The 22,344-nt window shown below is 40.5% G+C and overlaps 1 protein-coding gene across 1 annotated transcript in view; it reads right to left on the reverse strand.

Moving 5' to 3' along the window:
- The window catches only part of SDCCAG8 (serologically defined colon cancer antigen 8), a 113,206-nt gene that overhangs the window by 3,158 nt on the left and 87,704 nt on the right, over positions 1 to 22,344 (reverse strand). Inside the window, exons 17-18 of the mRNA XM_014950835.1 lie at positions 3,650 to 3,776; positions 2,036 to 2,118 (exon numbers count right to left, since the gene is read on the reverse strand). Coding sequence (XP_014806321.1) covers positions 2,068 to 2,118; positions 3,650 to 3,776 — 178 coding nt within the window. The 3' untranslated portion in view covers positions 2,036 to 2,067. The remainder of the gene's footprint in view (positions 1 to 2,035; positions 2,119 to 3,649; positions 3,777 to 22,344) is intronic.

The following is a 22,344-nucleotide window of genomic DNA, read 5'->3' on the forward strand; positions in this document are numbered from 1 at the left end:
GGGGGGGGGGGGGGGGGAGGCAAATGGGGCACTTGGGACCACATCAAGCACTGGATTTGCTGCTGGGACCTCCCAGAAAATTCATACTGACCTGAGAAAACACAGAAAACCACCACTCAGGAACAGCTCTAATTCTGACAGCACCTCCCACTGAGCAACAAGAGGGATGAGGATGGGGATAGAGTCACAGGTGAGTATGTTCTAACTTCTATTTAGAAGGCCCTCTGTCCACAGATAAGGTCAACCGTAGTGAGGGAGGGGACAGTTTTAGTGGCTTGGGCATGGGGAGAGCAGAGGGTGAGCACTGACTCGCTGCCGAGGAGCAGCTGGCTGCAGGAGACCTTCAGGGGGGAAGGCAGGAGCAGCAGCATAGGACAACGGCCCTGGCTGAAGATAATCCCCAAGGTTGGAATCCCATGGGTCTGCTCAGCTGGCCAGCAAGTCCTGCCGGCAGCCGGGGTCTGACAGGATTATCAAGCACCTATTTCTGTCAATCCAATGGACACCAAGGCAGATCCTGCGAGTGAGGAATGTCCCAGCTTTCAGGAAGGTACTGATACTGGATGGGCAGTGCTGAGGTCTCCAGTAATCTCAGTTTAGATGTTTGCTCTACTGTGCACATTCGTATTTGGTAACTATACAGGAGAGGAGCTAAATATCTCTTGGAGCAAGTTGCAATGTAAGAGAGACTTTTCAAAGGTAGAAACTCAAAACTAGAATATTTCAAAAACTTCCAAAATAAGAGGTGTAAATCCCATAATTTAACTTTTGACCACCTTTAGGTAGACCTATTTAGGTTATGCTGTATACCCTTATTAAATATTCCTGCCATCTATTAAATATTAGTACTGTAAGGTCAGGCCACATTATCATACTGGTCCTTTTTAGCTCTATGAAAATGAAATTAGAGTGTGAGCATTTTCACCATGTTGTTGGCAGGTGGTTATTGAAATAATACTGAGCTTCTTCCAGTAATAAGAGATTTAGCAGTATTAATTTAAAAGTATGTAATTCACTGCTGAGAATGAGAAAGATGTTTTTGAAAACTGTGGTACTTGTCTTGGTTACTCCAAGGACACTAAAAGCCTTTTAACTCATGTAGAGAAAATCAGTGTGTAGCAGGATAAGGTATTTCTTTTATGATGACTTTTTTTCATTCACTTTAAATCCCAGAACTTTTCCATGGAAAGCAGCCTCTCAACACACCAGAATGCAGCTGGATTTAACGACTTCTTTTTTTTGTTTTCTCTTTTTTTCTTCTTACCTCCCCCCTCCCCAAACACACAAACACTAGAAATAAAAATTGTAGTGGAAGTAACCTGAGTTCTGAAAACAAATCCTATGAAGGTTATAGGTGTGTCACTGGTGGGTTTTTTTTTCCTTTAAATCAGCTAGATTAAAATAAATGATGCAATTTTAAAGTCTGTGACTGTTAAACACCCCAAAAGTAACTCTTACAAGGCAACAGCTGTAACTATGTAGCAGTCCTGTAACTGCAACAACAATGCTCCAAATACAGTGTATATATAATATATATCTAATGTTCCCTTCAACACTAAGTTTTATGATGTATTACAGAACAAATTGTAGCCTTTCTGAAGAAATAGAGAGGATTCTGCTTCCTCAGAAGGCAAATACTATTGGAAGCGACAAAACTAAAGAATTCCAAATCATAAGACAAACACTCAGTGATTATCCAGACCAAAAAGTACCTATGGTAAAATCCGAGTTTCTACCTTGCTAAGAGCTGTACGTCTCCCCTTTCCCTCCAATTAAAATCTGTAAGATTTTTTTTTTTTTTAAATTCTGTCAGGTAAATGTGTCTCTGCTTTGCAGTGCTTGTCCTAAATTTGTAAGAGCTTAAAAAAAGCAAACACAAAAAACTCTAACAATTTCAAACCCAAAAATGTTTCAAACACTTTCTTCTCCCTTTTGTCTTGAAGTGTTTGCCAGATTCAACCCACATCTGTAAATAGTTTTAGTCCTCCTTTCCTCTCCCTCCCCTCTATATATAGAATATAGAAAAAATACCTACTTCTGCTCATTTCTCTTTATCCATCCAGGTTTTTACTTGATTCCATCTGTGTCCTGTTTGAGATCTGCATCCCATTTTTTTTCCTGAAATATGCAATGGTAGTTACTAGTGGCTTATATTCCAAGATACAATAGCACTTTTAGGTTAGTGTATTTTACATAATTTTTAAAAGATTAGTTATGATTTGTTTCTCTCCCTGTCCCCCCCCCCCCCCCCCAAAAAAAAAGTGATTGTAAAGAACTATCAAACAATAGAGTAAAATGTGGAATATGATGTCACTTTCATCTTTGATCAACACCGATTCTGCCATTGATTTCTAAAAAATATGTATTTCTACACTAATTACATACATCTTTCTGGAGTTAAAATCTCCAATTTATGGCGAACTGTTCTTTAGTTTTCTTAAAGCAATTGTCTGGTACTGCAGACAGCTCTTTAGGGCTGAATTCCAATTCCCAGATAACCACTGTTGCTTTAAATAGCTGCAAATAGATTTTTAGGACTCATTTTGTAATAATTTTTTTATATCATTCTTCTCTTCTGAGTGTCCTCAAGTTAAAAAGTATCCTCCGAAACACAATTAACTTGTAATGAACATAAAGAAGGAAGCTTTTGCCAGTCAAGTCTTGATAGGAGTATAATATCGGAATAATTTTTTTCCTCTTTAGTATCATTATTGTACTTCTGCCCAACTTCATAAAAGCATGCTCGCTTCCAGATAAAATAGATTATCAATAACAAAATCCCTGTGGACCCTGTAAAGTCTGTTCACATCACTAAGAGTGCTTCCCTTAAAACAGAATTTTTAATTTTCTTTTCTGAACAGCCACCTTCTTAAACTATGTTATAGAGAGAGCGCTAGGGTTGGCCTGAGATTTGCCGGTAGTTATTACGTGCTGATAACCTTACCCTACCTTGAGCTACCAAGTTTGTCTACTATAACAGGAAATCCTGTAAAACCAAACACACTGACGTGATTAAAGGCATATCAAAGTATGGATTTTATTCTCCTAGGTTAAATTTTTACTAAATTCTACAGCTAAAAGGCCTACAAAAAATAGCACAATTAAAATATTTTAAAGTTCTAAGACGATTCATGTTGTGTTTACTGCTAGGTGTGCTACATTTCTTCCACTGTCTTTTGTTACCTTGTCATGGAGCAGCAGGAAAGAGAAATGACTTTTAAAAATATTGGGGAAAAAGAACCATCATAAAGTGATATGGGGACTTAAGTCTGACAAATGTCAGAAAAAGCTCAAACAAATTACCAACATCAAGCTACTGTTTAAATGTTAATGCTATTAAAGAACAGAAAAGGGAACACAAAATCTTCTGATAAGAAAGCTAGGGACTGCCACCAAGAATAACTTCTGCTGTTTTCCTGTTGCTTCAATACACTTTCTTCATTTAGTTTAGGTTTAAGTGAGATTTAGGTCCAGCTACCAGTCTCTTTTCAATTGCATGGATTTCTATTTTATTTTTTTCATAAAGTAATGCCTTATTTAAAACAATAACAGCAACAAACCCCAACAGCTGAAATGAGAGTGCTGGCAGATTTCTCTGCTAAAGCTGCAGAATATTCCCTTCAGCCTTTCTTTTCTTTTGGCACAGTACCTGTGTTCGCAGAAACTGCACCTCTTCTGTCAGCAGCTGCTTCTCTTTGAAGAGCTGATTCTGTTTGTTGAGCAACTCCACTAACTGCTGGGCAGTGGCCTGGCAGTGCTTGTCAAGCTGCTGTAACCTGGAAAAAATAGATAAAAGGGTTGCAGAGCATCTGAAGTTGGAGTTCACGGTAGAAGCTTTGATGTTTGCACTGGCGGGCGCAGCTCCCAGATGACAGAGCTCGGTCTGGTGGTTGGGCTGAGACTAAAGTATTATTGTTAGGATGGGCATTCAATACATGTTATCTATCTTCACACTTTAAACGAGCACTTTTAAAGGTTTGCACTTCTATTGTAGAAGCCTTATTGAGACATGACAGCAAATTTGCTTTGCCATTAAATGACATCAGTAAAGACTGCAGGACCGCATCCTGATACCTGTAACTACGCAAGCTGCACACACTGCAGCTGCTGCAATAACCAGCCTCCTGAAGCACACACACTAGCCCAAATTATAAATCCAAATATCTCAACCCTCTGATAAACTGGACCTAAAGACCTTTTGTTTCTGTCCAGTGCTCATTGCAACCTGGTCAATGCCTAAAACTTGACAGAGAATGCAACATTCTTTCAAGTCAGCTTAGTGTTAATTAAATGTCAGTGTAGATCCTTTAATAGTGAACGGAGGATTCCTGGAGGAGGGTGTAAAGAGCCCATCACTCCAAAGGTCCTCCTCATCAGGGGCTGCTAAACAGAGGGAACAAGGTGGCAGGTACCAGAAGCAGCACACAGAGGCACTTTGCTTACACTGAAAACACAAGTGCCCAGGTTGGGACAACACTGCTGTGGACAGGCCAACCGCACCTTTGCTACTTTAATCACAAAACCTGGTATGGCTTGTTATGTCCCCAGTGACTGTTTATTCCTCTTGCCATGAAAAAAATTAAAAAGTCTGCTTGGGATCTGTAGCAAGGGATGCAATCTCAAATAAGCTGGAAATGGTGTTTTTACATTAAATACAATTGCACTCTTTAAATGGAAATGTCTTTAATTAGAAGTCCTTTTAGATATCTTAGAGGCTTTCTTGTCCTTAGATAACAGTAGTCTTGAGAAAAACTTACACATCTAGACCCTATGCACTTAGGGAGCATGAACTGACTCTGGTTTTATCAAGGCGAATTCTGGATCTAAACTTTGCACTTGCTTTTGTAAACTATTTCTTGCTCAACATATTGAAAGACAGCTTCAGCTGAACAAGGTTTTTAGGTTGCATCTCTCATGCAGGCAGTGTTTTAATGGAATTAGTTCTACGCTTACAATAAGGCATGTGATTTTCTGAATCTTTCTACTTTCAGCTCCATGTGGTAGTTTTGACTTGTACAGCTGTCATAACTCGGCTAAGCTAATGACTCTGAATATTCACATTCTTAATCAGGATTGTTCAAATAACTGCATGAGTAAACACCCCCAAATTTCTTGATAAAAAGCTAGTAAAATCTAGCTGAAATAAAATTGCCAAAATCCATGTCAAAACTAGTATTTACTGATCTGTATCAGCCAGCCAACTTCCTTGAAATCAAACTGCAACAATCATGTAGCAATCACTGAACGCCCATATTTCAATAGTGCCCTGTTACTCTGCTAACATGTCCTTGGAAAAGGGATTTGAGGAGCTGCAGGACCCCCTCCTGGGATTCGGAACAAAACTAAAAGCAGCTATACCTGCAAAACAGTGACAGCTGGCTGTAAACATGCAACAAAGCAAACAAAACCACCACTTTGATAACACAGGGTATTCCACTAAATACACACTTCAATGCTCTGTGTCTAATTTCACACTCCCTATACCTTCCAAACTATACCATGTTGGTACAGGGGCTCTTTATGCTTAATTTCTTTACTGAAGGTGATGTCAGGGGTGTTAAACTTAAAAAAAAAAAAAAAAAAAAAACAAACAGTGACAGCTGGCTGTAAACATGCAACAAAGCAAACAAAACCACCACTTTGATAACACAGGGTATTCCACTAAATACACACTTCAATGCTCTGTGTCTAATTTCACACTCCCTATACCTTCCAAACTATACCATGTTGGTACAGGGGCTCTTTATGCTTAATTTCTTTACTGAAGGTGATGTCAGGGGTGTTAAACTTAAAAAAAAAAAAAAAACAACAAACCAAAGCAAAACTCCCCAACACAAACAAAACCCCACCTTTGTACTCTTCTTTGTTTTGTTTTTAAAGACAGTAGCTTTTCCATGAACATCTTGCTCCCAAGGAGTGCAAGAACAAGGGTGGTGTTTGCTGGAGGCAACATCAGAGTTTCAGACTGGACAGACAAGTTACGCTCACTACTTTGCCATTGATTTCCTTTACCTTGAGGAAGATGTGACCTTACTGCACATCTTGATTTGTAATAAAGCCATCTTCCAGTCCTTTATTTCTAGACTACTTACTACTTTATAGCAGTACTGGTAGGGAGAATAACTGGGAACTGCTGTCTTCACACAGCCAAGGGAAGAACTCCAGCAGTGCCCTACCTATTTAGAGCCTTGAGGCTATGAAATCCTCCTCATGCACTCCTCAACAACTACCAACTACAGATTGGATTCAGGCCCTTAGAATTTAAGTGTCTGCTGATTTCTACATTCAATTAATAATTTTCCCATTGTGCTAGTGTTTCAGTCTGTTTTAAGAACAATCGCAGTCTTTGAGAGACTCTCTTGCACGGAAGTATTATTACTGGCAGCTAAGACACAGGTAAGTAGGTGAACCCCTTGACCCACCTCTTTGCAGCAACACGATGAGCGTCGCCCATGGCTGCTGTAGGGCCTGTTCCAGCTGCAAGAGCCAAGGCTGCTGGTGCAGCGCTGAGGAGAGTCCCTTCCCTGGCCTGCCCCTCCTCTCACGGGAAGAAGGCTGCAGCTGAAGAGCCACCACTTCAGTGCGAGGAACTTCCTCCAGTTCTGGCACCCAGAGAGAAGCCATTTCCAGCTCATGTGAATTTTACATCAAAACAACACTTTCTACTAGATACTCACAGGCAGCCCATGCATATTTCAAAAACATTATTGGATACAAGCCTTAGTGCGCTCTACTGTAAAGCTCTACATCCTTTCAGATCATGCAAAGGGTGATTCAGAGAAACTACTGTAAACAGAAAAGTCTTTAATTATGGCAATAGTACTCAATTATGCTTTTGTCTTGTAACCTCACTGCCCACTGTGTTGCATTCAGCCTGTCCTCTTGAGCAGAGGAGGGAGAAAGCTGACACAGCAGGCCACAACTTCACTTTTACTGTCCGTATCTATCTCCAGTGCTTAAATACAAGAATAACATTCCTTTTGATAATTCTGGGTCGCAATGGATAAAGAGGGAGTAGTTCTAGTTAGCGCAAATCTCGGTCCGTGAATTCCCAAATTCTGTCTACCAGTCTGCTCTCCCAAAACTGCTGCCAAGCTGGCCCTTGGTGCGCACGCTGGGACTACCAGCCTGCTCCAGTGCATTCAGCTCCCGAGGACAGGCTCTGGGCCCTCTCACAGTATCTGCTATTACGTGTGACATGTGCAGCACAGCCACACATTCCCATATGCATTGTATCTGGCCTGCCTGCTGATCTCGTAAATGATTCAAGATGAGAAATGAACAGCTCCACCCACATTCACTGTACTTCCCATATGTTACAACTGCACATCGATGCCTGCCATCATTTTTACAACTGGGTGACAGAACCTTCTGCACATTTTGCTAATACGAATGAGTGAGTGGGGTTGCACGGTCGCCACGTTCACTTTGGCAACATCACCTACCAGGCAAATGTGTACTGCGTCCTGAGCATCCAAGTGGCCACCCTCCATTCCAAATGAGATCATTTTTCCACCAAAGTGGCAAGATCTGTCCAGTTGGGATGTCGGGTGGCTGCTCCTCCTTGGCCTGGGAGCGCTGAAGGGCAGGAACCGACTCCATGTTCTGTCACGTTACTTCAAGGCACAAGATGAAAACGTGTAGCTCTTGAACCACATTACATTTGGGCTACTTACAAGGCAACCTGGCACTAAGAAGTAAGCTCCCATTTAGTAATAATATTACCCTTAACATAATCTTCCATTAACTCTAAACTAAAATTCCTATTTCTATATGGAGGCGGGTAAGAGGCAGTTTCATGAGACAAGTGGTTCCACAGAAGGAGAACAAAACTGAGACATCACAAGCTATAATGAATGCTTCAAGGTAAACATTTTGCTCTGATCTTCAGTACTTGGAGCTCATATGTAGCTTTTATGCTAGAATGGCCCCACGCTACCTTGTTACCTTATGCAGCTACACCCTGCAGAAGGCTACATCTCTCACTCCACACAGCAGTAAGATTTGGATCTGAGACGAGGTTATGCCATAGTCTGCACAGAAATGAAATGGAAAGGGTTAAACAGGTTTTGTTCCATTTCGACAACTATGGGTAGACAATCACTGCAAGACCCTGCAGAAACTATGTGAGATGTCAATCATAAAGCACAGCTTTGGCACCAAGGTGGATTCTAGCCAGCACAATAAACTTCCACTGCATCCAACACCACACAGCTGGACTAGCACCCACCGTGCTACATTTAGATTGTCCCCTTGCCTGCGGCCTACAGACAAAACCAAAAGCTTCCATCTTTTCTACAAAGACACCTTGCCAACGCAGGGCTCCCACAAGGCTCCTGCTGCAAACTCCCTGCCCTGGGGGACTCACTGGCCCATTAATCCATAGGCAACTGCGAGCAGTGAAGGGACAAGCTGGTACAACCTGTCAGCCCTCCCCTGGGTTTTAAAGTTGATTTGAAATAAATTAATATGCAAGGATCTGCGGGCAGTGTCCATCCACCCAGCAGTGGGGATCAGTCCTTGACATAGCAGAGGCATTAAAAGGTTATTTACTCTTTCAGCACAGTCAGGTTACTGATGTAAAGTGTTTTCACTCTGCTTCACGGAGCTGAATTTGCTGAAATGGTGTGATTGGATTGCAGCAACCTGCAGCAGCTAAATCACCAAATCCAATAACCATGCTGCATTTACTGGCACACATCTTAATTAGGTTTTAATACAAGTAATCTGATAACTACTTCTGGCCAGCCAGAGCAGAGCTGTCAGAGCTGAAAGGGCTGTTATTGAGCGGCTCGTCCGGCACGCTGCTGCCGTGGCTGCCTCCCTGCTGACCCTCACGAAGCCCCCCATCTGCCGGTTGCCATGGTAACAGGGGGCTGCCCATGGCGCCCAGCACCCGCCGGGTACCCCACCGTGAGCCCGGGGCTCTGGCTGCCCACATGGGCCACCAGAACTGGGGACGCGGCTCCTTGGGTGAGGAGATGCCAGGGAATGGCTCCTCCTGCCCCCCAAAACCACCAAAACCCAAAGTCACGAAAATACATTACAATGCAGCAAACTGCCTTTTAAAAAACGAAAATTTCCCTTGTCAGGATAAGAGCACCAAGTTACTAGTTTCTAAGGTTGCTCTCGTATCACCCGTTTGCCTGTAGGTGGAAACGGCAATCTGAGGCTGCTTCTGGGTACAAGGGGGGAAAACTGGGGGCGATGTTGCAGACCCCTACCGTGCTGCAGAGACAAACTGATGGGGACTCTGCTCAGGATGAAGGCAGTGCCAGATCTGGTTATCGGCCATTGGTGAATCTCAAACGTTTTTAACACACTATGAATTTTAAAAGCAAATACAGGTTTAAAAACAAGCTTGTTACAAAAAGAGGGAACAAGCCAACTACAAAAGCAGGCAAAACCCGGCAAACTTTCCATCAGCAAATTTCTATCTGCTTTTATCATTTTTTTCAGGAAATCCTACAAATTTGCTGCCATGTACTGAGATGATAGCAAGCATTTAAGCTGTGGTACTTAACAGACAGTTGTACTATAACCCACTAAAATCTGTATACTCAAATACTCCAGAGTTAGGAAATGTCAGAGCGAAGGCTTTCTTGTGCAACCCCTTCCCACCCTGGCTCCCACCCCACTGCTGGTGCCCTGGCCAGCCTCTCTGATATCTTCCCAAGGCTACTACCCACCACGGCCCTGCCGAACTGCTTCAGCCTAAACCACAACTTTTGGCAAGTCTAATGAAAGCAGCGTCTTATAACAAGAAGCATCACACAACCTTAAATACAAACTCTGGCGATCACAGGTAGTTCCTGATACACAGATAGAGCATTGACAAATTCACAGAGTAAATTTTGAGGTAACTAAACAAGAGCTTATAAATTTAGAAATGCAGACAAATAGCAAATTAACCCCCAAAGTTTCAAGTGTCCTAAATTGCTATTTACTGAAGATCTGGAGCCATAGATCAGGACCTTGAGACAATGTTGAGCGATGAGCACCTCAGAGAAGTCCCCATATACTCCCAAAATTTAAAGAGGAACATCTATACTACCCATCCTTTCACTGAACTCCATTCTGCCTTATAGCTTCAAAAGCTAAACACTATGATCCACCTTTCTCATGTTAATGAAAGAAAACATAAGAGAAAAACCCCCACACAATTTAAAAAACAACAACGCAGCTGTAACAGTGAGTAGGAGCTAAGGAGGGAACTTTTTCACGTACTTTTAAGGAAGTGCCTGTATTAGCATCTTCTCCAAGAAGATAGCAACCTTCACATGCCATAGTAACAATTACAAATAGGATTTAATTAAAAGTTTACTTAGCAACAGTAGCTTCCCCTTTGTTTGAGATGTCATCACTGACTATTAGAATGTATCTTCACTTCCACAGCTGGCCCAACAGGTTAAACAAATAGATTATGTAGGAAACCTGAGCCTGGATCTATTCCTGGGCTTCTAATAGCTCGTGTCTAACGTGCTGAAGAGAGAACATTATCAGCCTGCTCTTAAGCAAGGGGGTGTAGCAGCTGGGCTTAGCCGATATGGTGGCCACTTTTAGCCCTCCTGGATTTGGGCAGGAAGGAAACAATGAGAGAATGGACAAGAGGCTGGAAAAGATAGGGGTGAAAGCTTCACTAATGTCTATTTGCATGTGAATCCCGAGGCTGAAGAGGTTTTCCTCCTTTAAAGGAATTCAAAATAATATAATTTATGCTAAGAATATGAGCTCTGGATCAGGCTTGCTCTAGAGAAAAATAGTTCTTGTTGGTATTTTCTGCCTATTGCTGAAAAATGCTTAATAAAACAATTTTCCAAACCATTTAGGCTGGCCAATAATTTAGAGTGCTGTAAAATACCTTAGAGGAAAAAAAAAAAAAAGGCAGGGCTTGCAGCAGATACATAATCATTATAATCCTCTAACGTTATAGTCAGACTATTTTTATTTTTTTTTTTAGTACGTTCACCTCTGATTTTGTTATGTGCTGGACAGAACAGATTTTGTAAATTTTCTCCATCAGGAAACAGAGCCTTGATAATGTTACTTCCTATCAAGGTTTCAAAAGTGACCCTCTCACGTTTATAAGGATCATTCCACAAGGTACATATGTGCATTACTGAAATATTTTTTCCTGCACTTGTTTTACTAGTTACAATAATTTTTGTCATTGGTTTACTTTTTATAAATGTGTGCTCCACTTTCCCCACTGCTTACTCTGATTCCTCTTATTTCTTTCATTACCAGACAAACTTGAACCTTTACAAACTGCTGGTTGCTGTCCACACAAAACAATCACTATATTCGAGTCAGAGACACTGAGAATTTTTTAATGCAATCTGCCCAATCTGAACTCTTTCCTTCAGAAACATTTTGCCTTTAAAAAGAAATTCCCAGCATGAACCTCATCAGAAGCGACATGTAACAGACAGTACATGTGGTGTTTGGGCAGGCAGCACAGAATTGAAAAAGAAGGCTTCACTTTTTCTATCCCATGGCATGTGCAGAATGTACATGTGGCCCAAGCTGACATCAGGCATTTGAAGCAAAAAAACTGCTAAAAGCATCAGCTTCTGTTAATTTACTTTGTCAGACATTGTCTTAATTAAAAAAATACTAACGCTAGAAAGGGCAGTGCAGCTGAGCTACAACTGCTTCAGTTGTTTCTGACAGTCGCAGTTACAGACCTAACAGAACAGCTTTGGGTTCAGTCCTGCTGTCCTCACCAAGCTGACTCCAGCTCCAACCAGGCTCCGTATTACATAAAGCTCCTCTTCATGTTTATAGCTATTAGTATCCGTATTCAAAAGGTAAAATGTTTCACTCTACTGACCTGGCAAACAGGAGCTCAACAGTGCCAGGTGCAGTCCTCCTGATTTGGTTATCTGCAAGGCAGTCCTCTCAGTTTAATAACTATATATCACAGTCCTTCAAAAATGTTCTTCAGCACAAAAAAAATCCAAGGCAGCTATACTATATAGTTTGACCACTATGGAAATAAGCTATAAAAATATCAAACACAAAGTGTTAAACATCTATGTAGGTGTCACTCATTAGTTCCTTTCCTTAAATCCCATCACCCTTATTTTCCACACCAAAGGTGCAAATATGCCCCTGTTTCCAGTTCATTTCAAACAAGCGATTTTGCCTGTAAGCTCTGGCAGGCAATACACATTTGCTTATTTTCAGGGTTCACACAGGGTTATTGTGGTTTTCATAAATTACAGTGAAAGTAATGATAGATGTAAGATTTGTATGGAGTGTAGTTTTATGCTTGTGACATACAAGAGGAGGAATATGACTTTAAATTGGTGACAGAGATAATTTTACTGTGCAGCATATTCAGATAGATGTTTTCCATACAAGGCCCTGTTGCTCTCTCCACACAGACCAGATTGCTTCCATTTGTGAACTTACCAAGTCTGGCCTACTCCCCTTCAAATACAGCTCTATCACACATGTCTATTTTCCAAACTTACTCTGCCTAGGAAATGAAAATGAGAAAAAGAATAAGGGGCACATATTAAATGAGGTTGTAGAGAAATGGCTGAGAAGCAGGTCAAGGTGGGTAGAGGAGCCTACAATGTGCGTGAGAGGTAGGGAAGAGCTGTGCTCAGATATGCACGGATAAACCCAAGGGACCTGAGGAGGCTTCAGCCTCTCTTTCTCCGTTAGCGCTGGTTGGCCAAGCAAGCGTGCTCCCACCTCACAGGGAGCGGCTGCTGTCACGCAACACAGCACTTCGGACCGGGGCTGTACCCACTTGGGACCAGCCCAGGTCCCTTGGTACGCCATAAAGAAGTTCTGCCGAGACTGAAGGGAGAGTCACAGCACCAAGGAAACACCAGCTGGTGGGAATGTAACACAGAAGACCAAATGTAGGGGAGATGGTGAAGGCTACAAAGAAAGATTTTTGCATTGGGAAGGGCTGAGAGGAAACGAGTTTCATCCTGAGAAACTAGAGGCTTTCCAGATAATGAGAAAGGCTGAAAGGATCTGAGAAGTATTGTCAGCCCACCTTCACGGAGATCAGCTCTTGTAAATTCAGAGTCCACTTTGTGTTTTGTTTTGGACTGTATTAAAAACACAGTGAATTTGCCCGTGAAGTTAGTGAAAACGTCAATTGCTTAGAAGCACTGAAGGAAAGCAGGAAAGCATTTTACAGAAAATGCATCTTAAAAATATATTAGTACATTAAGAGAGCATTACACTCTCTGTAAGACAGTAGCTATTTCATTTTATATATATATATATAAGCTCAATTGTGTTCTGACTTTGCTGCATCCAGCCTAAAGGCTGAACTCAATCATTGCTCTGAAATAGAGGAATTTTATTCCTGCTTTAGAGGCAAATATCATTACAGTTATCTTCAGAATATCCACTAACCCCTCCACAATAAGGAACATGACTGCAAGCAGGCAGTTTGGAGATGAGTACCAACACACCCAGATGACAGCCAGTGGGAAGGGTCAGTCATGCCTTTCTGGTGGCAGCAGCTCAGCTTGTGGATGAGAATAGCTGTTCTGGTGTCTCTGCAATGGTGGCAGAGGGCTGCTGGGAAATTAACACAAACGTGGCTCCCTGTGTCACAGCTCAGCACATCAGTCAGCAGCCACTGGACCCTGCACAGGCATCCCAGCCATGGTAAGACTACTGGCACCTTCCAGCAGAAGAATTCATTCTGACCACAACTGTGCACGTGCATGCACAGACTCTTCCACGTCCACTCTATTTTAATCACTGCTAAAAATTTCTAGCAAAACTATTGGTCTTTTCTTTGCTACAAGTTGAAATAAATGTTACTTATTTTCATGACGCATCTTCAATGTAACTATAAGAAGAGAGGAATACTTTTCCCCTTAGATTACATTAAAAGGTCTTGCTTAGTTTTGTTAGGTAAATTACGCTTTTCTCATATTACTTCCCCATGTTTCAGTGGTAAGCAACAGTAACAGCTTTATGAAACAAATATGCTTTTGGGAGCTGAACATTCTGACTCTCTAAGTAGTTGGACAATTAAAATTAAGTGCCTGAAATCACTAGTAGCCAATTTAGAAAACAAAGCCGTGTCTCTTTGTTTAAAAATACAACTGTGGTTTTTGTTCTTCTAAGTAGGGATATGGAAGACAAACATGTATGCAAAATGAGAAGCTAGAGATCCACCTGCTATCAACCAATTACTTGTCTCTATAGACTTGGGTAACCTCTGATACAGCTGCTGCAGCACAAATGTACCGATACTCAAAATTCATTATTGGGAAACCTACACAGAGAAATGCACATTTCTGAAATGAAACGCACACTTTTGCTAACGCACACCACAATGTTGGTAAACTCAGGCTGACACGGTGCAGAAAATGACCTGGGTTTCTGAAAGCCTGTGAAAGCTCAGCAGATGCCCTGAGAGAGCCTGAGGTCCCCACTGGGGCTCACTGGTCTGACTCCACACCTCCTCAGCAGCCACCGCAAGAGCTTCCAGAGAGATGCTGGTGGTCTTGGCACGGCTCCTGGTGGACAACTGTCCACCTCACACCTGGCTCAGCCTGGGCTGAGGCGAGGTAATGAACAGGCCGCTAAAATGAACCCAAGCCTCCCTCCCCAGGGAGGCTACTTTTGATCAGCGTTGAGCAACATATGCAGGCTTGAGCAGGGGGGCACGCAGGCAGCTCAGGAAAAAGCCTGTGCTGCTGTAACTACTCTGCAGATTAAGCTGAGGACTGCTGTTTCCTAAGCTCCAGATAAGGAGCCTTCTGGAGAGCAAGAAAAATACTAAAGAGAAGAAAGACCAGTAATTGTTCATTTATTTTTAAGTTAGCGGGAATTTAGCCTCTATTAGGGTAGCATTTGTCTCAGTTTAAGATAGTATATTTTTCAGAACAGATCCCCAGAAGGGATGATGCTTCCGTAGTTAATGGTTTGTTTCTAATGTCTCTGAAACCATAACATCACCTGCTTAGCAAGTATCTACCTATGAATGAAGATTTGGCTGTACCTCATACTTACATAAAAATTGAGATTTGGGATCACAACATACTTCAAGTCTCTTCAAATAAAATAACCCTAATTTTATTGAACTCCTTTACTGAAACATCAGATTTTTAATATCCTTTGACACAAACAGTGTCAGGGAGATAGCAGAGCTGTAAATAACAGCTTTAAGAGGCCTGATTTCATTGAGACATACAGAGGAGTTCAGACTTCTATTGTGTGACACTAGAGAAATGACTAAAACCTATTTCTATTACAGATCTGGACAGAAAAGCTTTCATCCTGATCCAGAATAACTCCCATGAGCTGTAATGTGAACTACAGAGACTCCTGTAAAGCATACAAAACCCCACCAAGAGCCCAATCCTGTGTCGCTAAAAAAGAAAAAAAAAAAGGAATTTTGCCTTTAATAGGAGCAGGCCCCTTGTTTGCATAAAGAGCAACTTGTCAAACAGAATACGAATGCCAAGCTGGTATGTTATAGCCACAAGCACAATAGCCCCAATCTTGTTTTTAACTAAGAAAATCCCAGAGAGAGCAGTTTTCCCCCAAAATCTGGGCATCGGCTAAAAATTCAATGAATCAGCATCTCAAAGTGTTCACGAAGGATGCAGGAAATTTGCAGAAGGGCACGAGCTTCCCATTTCAAAGAGAGGGAAACTGTATGTTTTCACTATAAAAAATGGGGTGTGAAAAAATCCTAAACACACAATAGCTCTCTTTCAAGTATAAAGTTCAGAATTAGATCTCCCAAGTTTCCCGTACATTAAAAGAAGAACACAGAATAACGATATAAAAATCCTTCACAAAAAACCAACAAGCAAGGATGAAGCAGTACCCGCCTGGGGGCCAATTGCCTCTCCAGCAGCGGTAAGGCTGTTACTAGGCTTGCAGTACCATTTGTTCCATTACACAATCTCCTGAAGCCTTTTACAGAGAGCTAAAACAACTGCCTGTACCAACACGACACATGGCTTTCCATCCCGACTCTTTGCTAATCCAGACGCTCCAACCATCTTTCTTTAAGATGCCATATGGTTGGCAGAAGCCTGTAGATCTAGCAGCACATCTGTTTGTATGTTACTTCTCCCCTCCAACTCCCCCCTCCACACCACAAAAGAGAGAGCAAATAATTATTTAACATGTAACCAGTTAAACTGCATTTAAAGAGGACGGGGATTATTTAGCTCCAGATATTTTAAAAATATAGATTGTCGCAGAAGATCGTTTGTCTCTCAGTGATTTGAGAAATACAGAGAAACAAAACAAAGAAATGAAAGGCACATGGACAAAATGATCGCTGCATTTGAATTATTTAAATGACTGCCATTTCAGACCTTATGCCCAAAGATTTATTTCCCACATTAGTGTGCCACCGAAGAAGGGACTGAATTTTCTCTCTGCTTTTGTCAGAGGTGAATCAGACAGGCAGACTAGGAAACTATAATACACCAAACCATGCTTTGTTAAGCAAGCAGAGTGAGTCTGTATGCTAATGACTCTGCAGGAATACACTGACACACTGATTTTTTTGGTGTGATGAGCAAAGATTATTGACACTGTTGAAATCCTGGTTGCGCTGGCGTGCAGGCATCCAGGTTGTCTCTTTAGAATCCAGACGCTAGGAAGACAGGCTGCAAAAATAATTTTGTTTGTGATGAGTTATCATTTGACCATTTATGACATAATTGACTATAACAGGAAAGAAAATATACACTTTGGAGCCTGAAATTAAAAAAAATAAAAAATACCAAGAACATAGAAATTATAAATAAATGCTCCTATTAAGCTCTCATCGACCACTTTGTGATGAATAACCAACTCAGTTAACGAAGGACAGGCAGCGATGGAAATGTGTAAGGACAGACGGCACAACTTTGCAATTCTGTCTGCTAAGGATTTGCAGCACCTTTTGTTCAGAAACACTATTTCCTCGTTCAACTTTTCATGCATCAGTAAAATAAGACATCAAAGAGATAAAAGATAACAGCTCTACCTCAAATGCTGCTCACATGTATTGTTCGGGTGATTATTTGTGCAGGGAGAGGCAGTACGTAGCATAAGGACCATGGAGCACATGTGTATGTTCTAGCATTTTTCAAGAAGAATAGAAACAAGACGCGTATTTGCTCCAAATAGTCTCCCCACATCAACCATCCATTGCAGTGAGCACAGAACGTTCCTCTGCCTTCACAAAACCAGCTTTCCTCAAAATATGGGAATGCTTGTGTTTGACTAGATAATGTGCAAAATGTCTTCTGCTTCAGCTATTTAAGAGTCAGAGCTCCTAAACAAACGGTGGGGACACCATGTCCTGCCCACACAGAAAGAACAGACCAATGTTGAGGCTTTGGTTCAAACCAGCATTTTCGAGGACACAACACCCAATTTCTAAGCTGATTATTTTATGGCTAGCAGTTTCCATTTTTTCTCTCTGTCCCAAGTTTATTTTAAATTTCATCAAATTGCTTTGGACAGTTTTATATAAAAATAAAATTTAAAAGCCACTTTCTCCTCCCATAATTATCCTCCCATAATTCCACTTTTTTTTTCCTCTTTTCCTTAAGAAAAAGATGACAGAAGTTCAAAACACACTTGAATTTCAAAATGCAAAATGTGGCAATGTATTCAATGATGTAGCAATTTAGCTCAGTTTAACTTTGATAGGGCTTGATTTACCAGCTACAATAAATAAAGAACTGTATAGAGGGTGTTTACAGTAACAAGAAATGTTTATAAATAACTACAGATTAAGATTTCAGTTAGTCATATGCATACTCTTCAAACTTAAAATTATGAAACTACTTAAATGTGAAAAAAACCCAACAAACCACAATGCCATCCCCCCAAAAAACCCAAAAAGCAAACAGAAAACCTTTCCACTTCTTGGATCAGTCTCTTTGAGGCCTTGCTTGTTTTGCACACATTCCTGATCATTAGTCAATTTTTATTCAGGTGTTAATGCCCAGGCTAAGCCCACCTGCCCCAGTCTTTTCAGGGGACTCTGGAAGATGACAGAGATAACTTTTCCCAATCATCTGATTGTATACACATTAACTTCCTTCATTTTCCTTGATGAAGGGATGAGAAAGATTTTCCCATTTGCATTTTCCTGAAAAATTCTCAGTAAACTCAATAGTTCTTAATGGATCTAAAAATGCCTTTGTTATCCACTGGGTAGCAAAGCAATAGTCAGCTCAGCAGGATGTCTTCTGAACTGATCAGTCAAAACCAATTGTCTATGACCACAGCTATGGCTCTCATCATCAGCTGTGACCGAAGTTCCACGAGAAGACATACTTGGAGAGCTGTCACACAGGTTTTCTTGCCCCATTCCAGTCCCTCACCAGCAAGTTCCAGTACCACCCTTCCTTCAGTAAGAGCCGATACAAACATCAGAAACAGAATTTCAGAAACAGAGGGGCTGGCCAACAGAGGTCCTTTGCATATGTGAAACATACATTGAATTAAAAATTTCAGAATTTAAATTTACTGTTTAGGAAAAAAGTATGGTCCCAGATTTAGCTATGAGAGTGAAAATGAACCTTGCTTATGTACTATGTGGGACTCTTGTCCCACAGCAGGTGAATAAAAAGAAAACATCGGTGAACCTTGGCCAAGACCTGCTGCAAACTGACTACTGTAGAATAATGTAAATGCTACATGCTTTCTTATTGCATGCAGACTAAGAAAAAATCATATACTTTGTTCTCTTGATAAGAAATGGAAAATTATGAAAGTGTAGTGCACGTCAAGAACTTCTCCCTTGACTGTAGAGTGTAGTTGCACTGCTGCTTACACATACTCAACCTTAATGATTTCTGATCAAAAGTGCCAATGAGGTTCACTGGATGAATAATCCACTATCACATCTTGGTCATAGGTACAAATGTAAAAGAAGTGGGGTCTTTTTGGGGTGTCTGTGTGAGGTTTTTGTCAAAGGTTTTAAAGAGAAGACAGTTATTATATGGAATAAAAAAGATTATGAAAACAGGTTTAAAGCTTTTGGTATTCATATTCTAGGTATATTGAAAGTGTCTGACATCAATAAATAATAATTGTAAATCATCTACCCAGTTTATTTGATGCTTCATTTGTAACTTGCAGAAAGAAAAAAGAATTTCTGCAGTAATTTGTAGAAATAACAGAACATTTTTCCTCTTTTGAGATAAAGAGAAGTGGGGAATTGAAAGCAAAACCCCTTCAATTTGAAAAGGACTCCATGGGGAAGTGAGGATATTAGCAAGGGAATTAATTTCTTCCTTCATAACCACATGAATGCTCCTAGACATCCATTATCAAAGCAGAAAGCCTAGAACGGCTACATTGAATAATGACTAAACTTCATACTGGCATTATTAATTTTGCAACTCCTGTTTTAGTATCATTTCTAGTTCTGGATAGTGACTTCATGTACTTATATTTAAGGATACAGTAAGAAAATACACCTCACAGAGAAAATAGGTAATCAATAAGGTATCTGAAAGATTTCAATTAACATTTCTACAAGGTTCATGGTATTCAAACTATTCTAATGTAATCAGTTTTTATTATTCTAACTCTTATGCATTACTCTATCTTATTTTAATAATCAGGGTGATTCTTCTGAATTGCCTAAGAGCTTACTTTGTTTATATGCATCAAACAATCAAGCAATCCCAAGTAGTAAGCTTTTTACCTTTTTTTTTTTTTAAGAAGCTCACCAAGTGTGACTTTTGCTTGTATATTCTAAAGCTTGTCATTAAATTGAAAAGAATGTTTACAGATTAAGTATGAGACAGCATAGAAATTGCAAAAATGTCCAGGATATTCTGCAGTACTGAAGTTCCAAATTTCCACAAGTGTCAGCCCTGGAACCACTATTTGGGCTTTTAAACTGCCTTCAGATCATGGAATTATTCAGCCTCCATGTTGTAGCTTTTAACACACAAAGTGGACATGAACAATACACGCCCTTTCAATAATGATATATATTTTGCACATAAATGTTTTACTATATACAAGTATTGTGACCTATTACTGCAAGTTGCGCTTGCATTTATTTCTGCAGCTTTGTAGCATTTTGACTTCTGAAATTTTACTTGTAATCTGATGTCTCCTCCATCACAGCACTCTTATAACCAAAATTAATAGGCCAAGATAGTCTTCTAAAATTAAACTCTGATCTGAAAGGTACATTTGAACATTTGGGGATCTCTCTTCAGATGCTGACAGGGAGACATGTGAGCGGATGTAGAGAGAATCTGGATATATGGTTCACATATGGGCCTAACAAGAGCAATCTCTTCATATAAAGACACTATTTCTCATGCTAAGTCTACCTTGTTTTCTAATGTCAGCTGAAAGGAATGTTGGAATCTGGGGCAGTTTTCCGCATCAGAATCTGTTATTTAACTGCCTGATGTCAGAATTATTGTCTCTTTTCATAGGACCTCTGCAGTTTGGGTTTTTTGCTTTGCTGTTTCGGGTTTTTTGGAGGGGTGGGTTGTTTGTTTTAGACTACCAATGCTACACCCTCTTAGGAAATCTTATTCTTTTTGCTTATTCTTTCACCCAAAGCACCCTGAAACTATTAAGGTACAACAACTGTAAAAGGATATTTCTTTTCAGTGCTGCATTAGAATCATGAGATTACCACTAATGCAACTGTTAGAAAAGAAAATTGGTTATTTGTTATTCCCAAGCCCTGAACGTTTTTGAGCACAAGTCCTTCATCTGATTCTAGATCCAAATGCACAGGTCCCAGACACAATGCTACACTAGTTGTCTTTTAGGGCTTCCTTTGGTACAGCACAGAATCCAATATGTCAGCACAAGACAAAAGCAATGTAGGAAGAAGTGGAAAACAATTCCTGGTTGGTAAATTAGCCTGTCATGCAGCAAAAGTTTGTGTGAAGCCACATACCATATGACCCAAAGGCTCATTTTGCTTAGAAAGCTACACTTTAGTTAAAAAAAAAAAAAGAAGTGCAGTAGAAAGGAAATCCAATTGCAATCATACAGAAGTTAGGACTTGTACTATTGCTCATTGTGAGAAAATCTACTACTTTACCCTGTTTAGTGTGTAGCCATACCTGAAGCACAAAAATTTTGCTCAGAGCTGTCTGGAAGAAAACTGTCAACATCCACTCATAACACCCAACTATTTTACAGCTTTATCTTAGAAGACATTAGAAAAGATCAGTACAGTATTACTTCTACACAGCACACAGATGACCTTCAACCAGCAATGCCAGCATCTGTACCACAGTATGGATAAAACTGAAGCACAGCAATCTTGGAAGAGAACTGCCATAAATTCAAACCAAAATGCTCAGGAGTCTCTCATAGCTGCCAGAACTCAAAACTGAGAGGATCAGGAAGTGGCCAGAACTCGTGTTTTATGGATTTAAATGACAGAGGAAAACCAAACACAGTAGCACCTCCAAGCTGTGCAATCCTAAGCAACAACATTGACTGAGAAAAAAAAAAAAAAAAAGCACTGGAATAAGGAAAAAAAACATTGAACATGCGAGGTACCCTCATTTAGGAAAAAAGCTCAGGCAAGGAGGCTGGAGGCAAAAGTTGCCTCTTAGAGCTGGTAAGTTATTTTGCAGCTAAGCCAGTACAGTGACAAAGGGGCTTAATGGTTCCCAGCAACCTCTGAGTCACAGGGTTCACAGACAGGTCTTCATTTAGCCCCTGATGCCCAAAAGAAATGAAAAATTCTTTTTGATTCAGGGCCCTAATTAGGATGATAATTGGAAGAAATCCTAAACCATCACACTTGACAATAACAACCTATGTCTTTACACCCAGACTCTTTTGTAGCATATTGTGGGGAGAAAACTAAGACGTGAAGTACACTAAACAAAGTTCACTACCTTCCCTAGTTGGGGTCTGGACTTAGTTCCAAGTTTTGAAGGAGTCTAGGGCTTTTGAGGGAACGCAGCCAGCAATTCAGGCAAAGATGTCTTCAAAGGATAAAGAGGCTTCATTTTTTTCTCTTTCTTTATCCTCCTCTTTTCTTTTTTTTAAAAAAAGCAACATCTCTGATTTGCGAGCACAGAGTTTTGAAAGGAAGGGAGAAAACACCATTACAAATAGCAAGTAAAGCTTTCAGTTTATGAATCTACTATTTCATCCATGAAATATCCAGGTTGCCTTCATCATCATTTCCAAAACACCACATCATATAAGGCAACAATGGAATATTAGGCTGGTCTGTTTCCCATATTTTTAGTTGGCTCAGCTGGAAAGTGAATACAGGCTATTGCCCCAGGACAAGTGAATAATTTAACTCAAATGCAATTTTGCACAAAATTACTTTCACAACTGGAAAAAAAAAAAAAAAAAAAAAAAACAGGGCAATAAACA

Source organism: Calidris pugnax, unplaced genomic scaffold (assembly GCF_001431845.1).
Source record: "Calidris pugnax isolate Ruff unplaced genomic scaffold, ASM143184v1 scaffold24, whole genome shotgun sequence".
NCBI classification, from domain to species: Eukaryota; Metazoa; Chordata; class Aves; order Charadriiformes; family Scolopacidae; genus Calidris; species Calidris pugnax.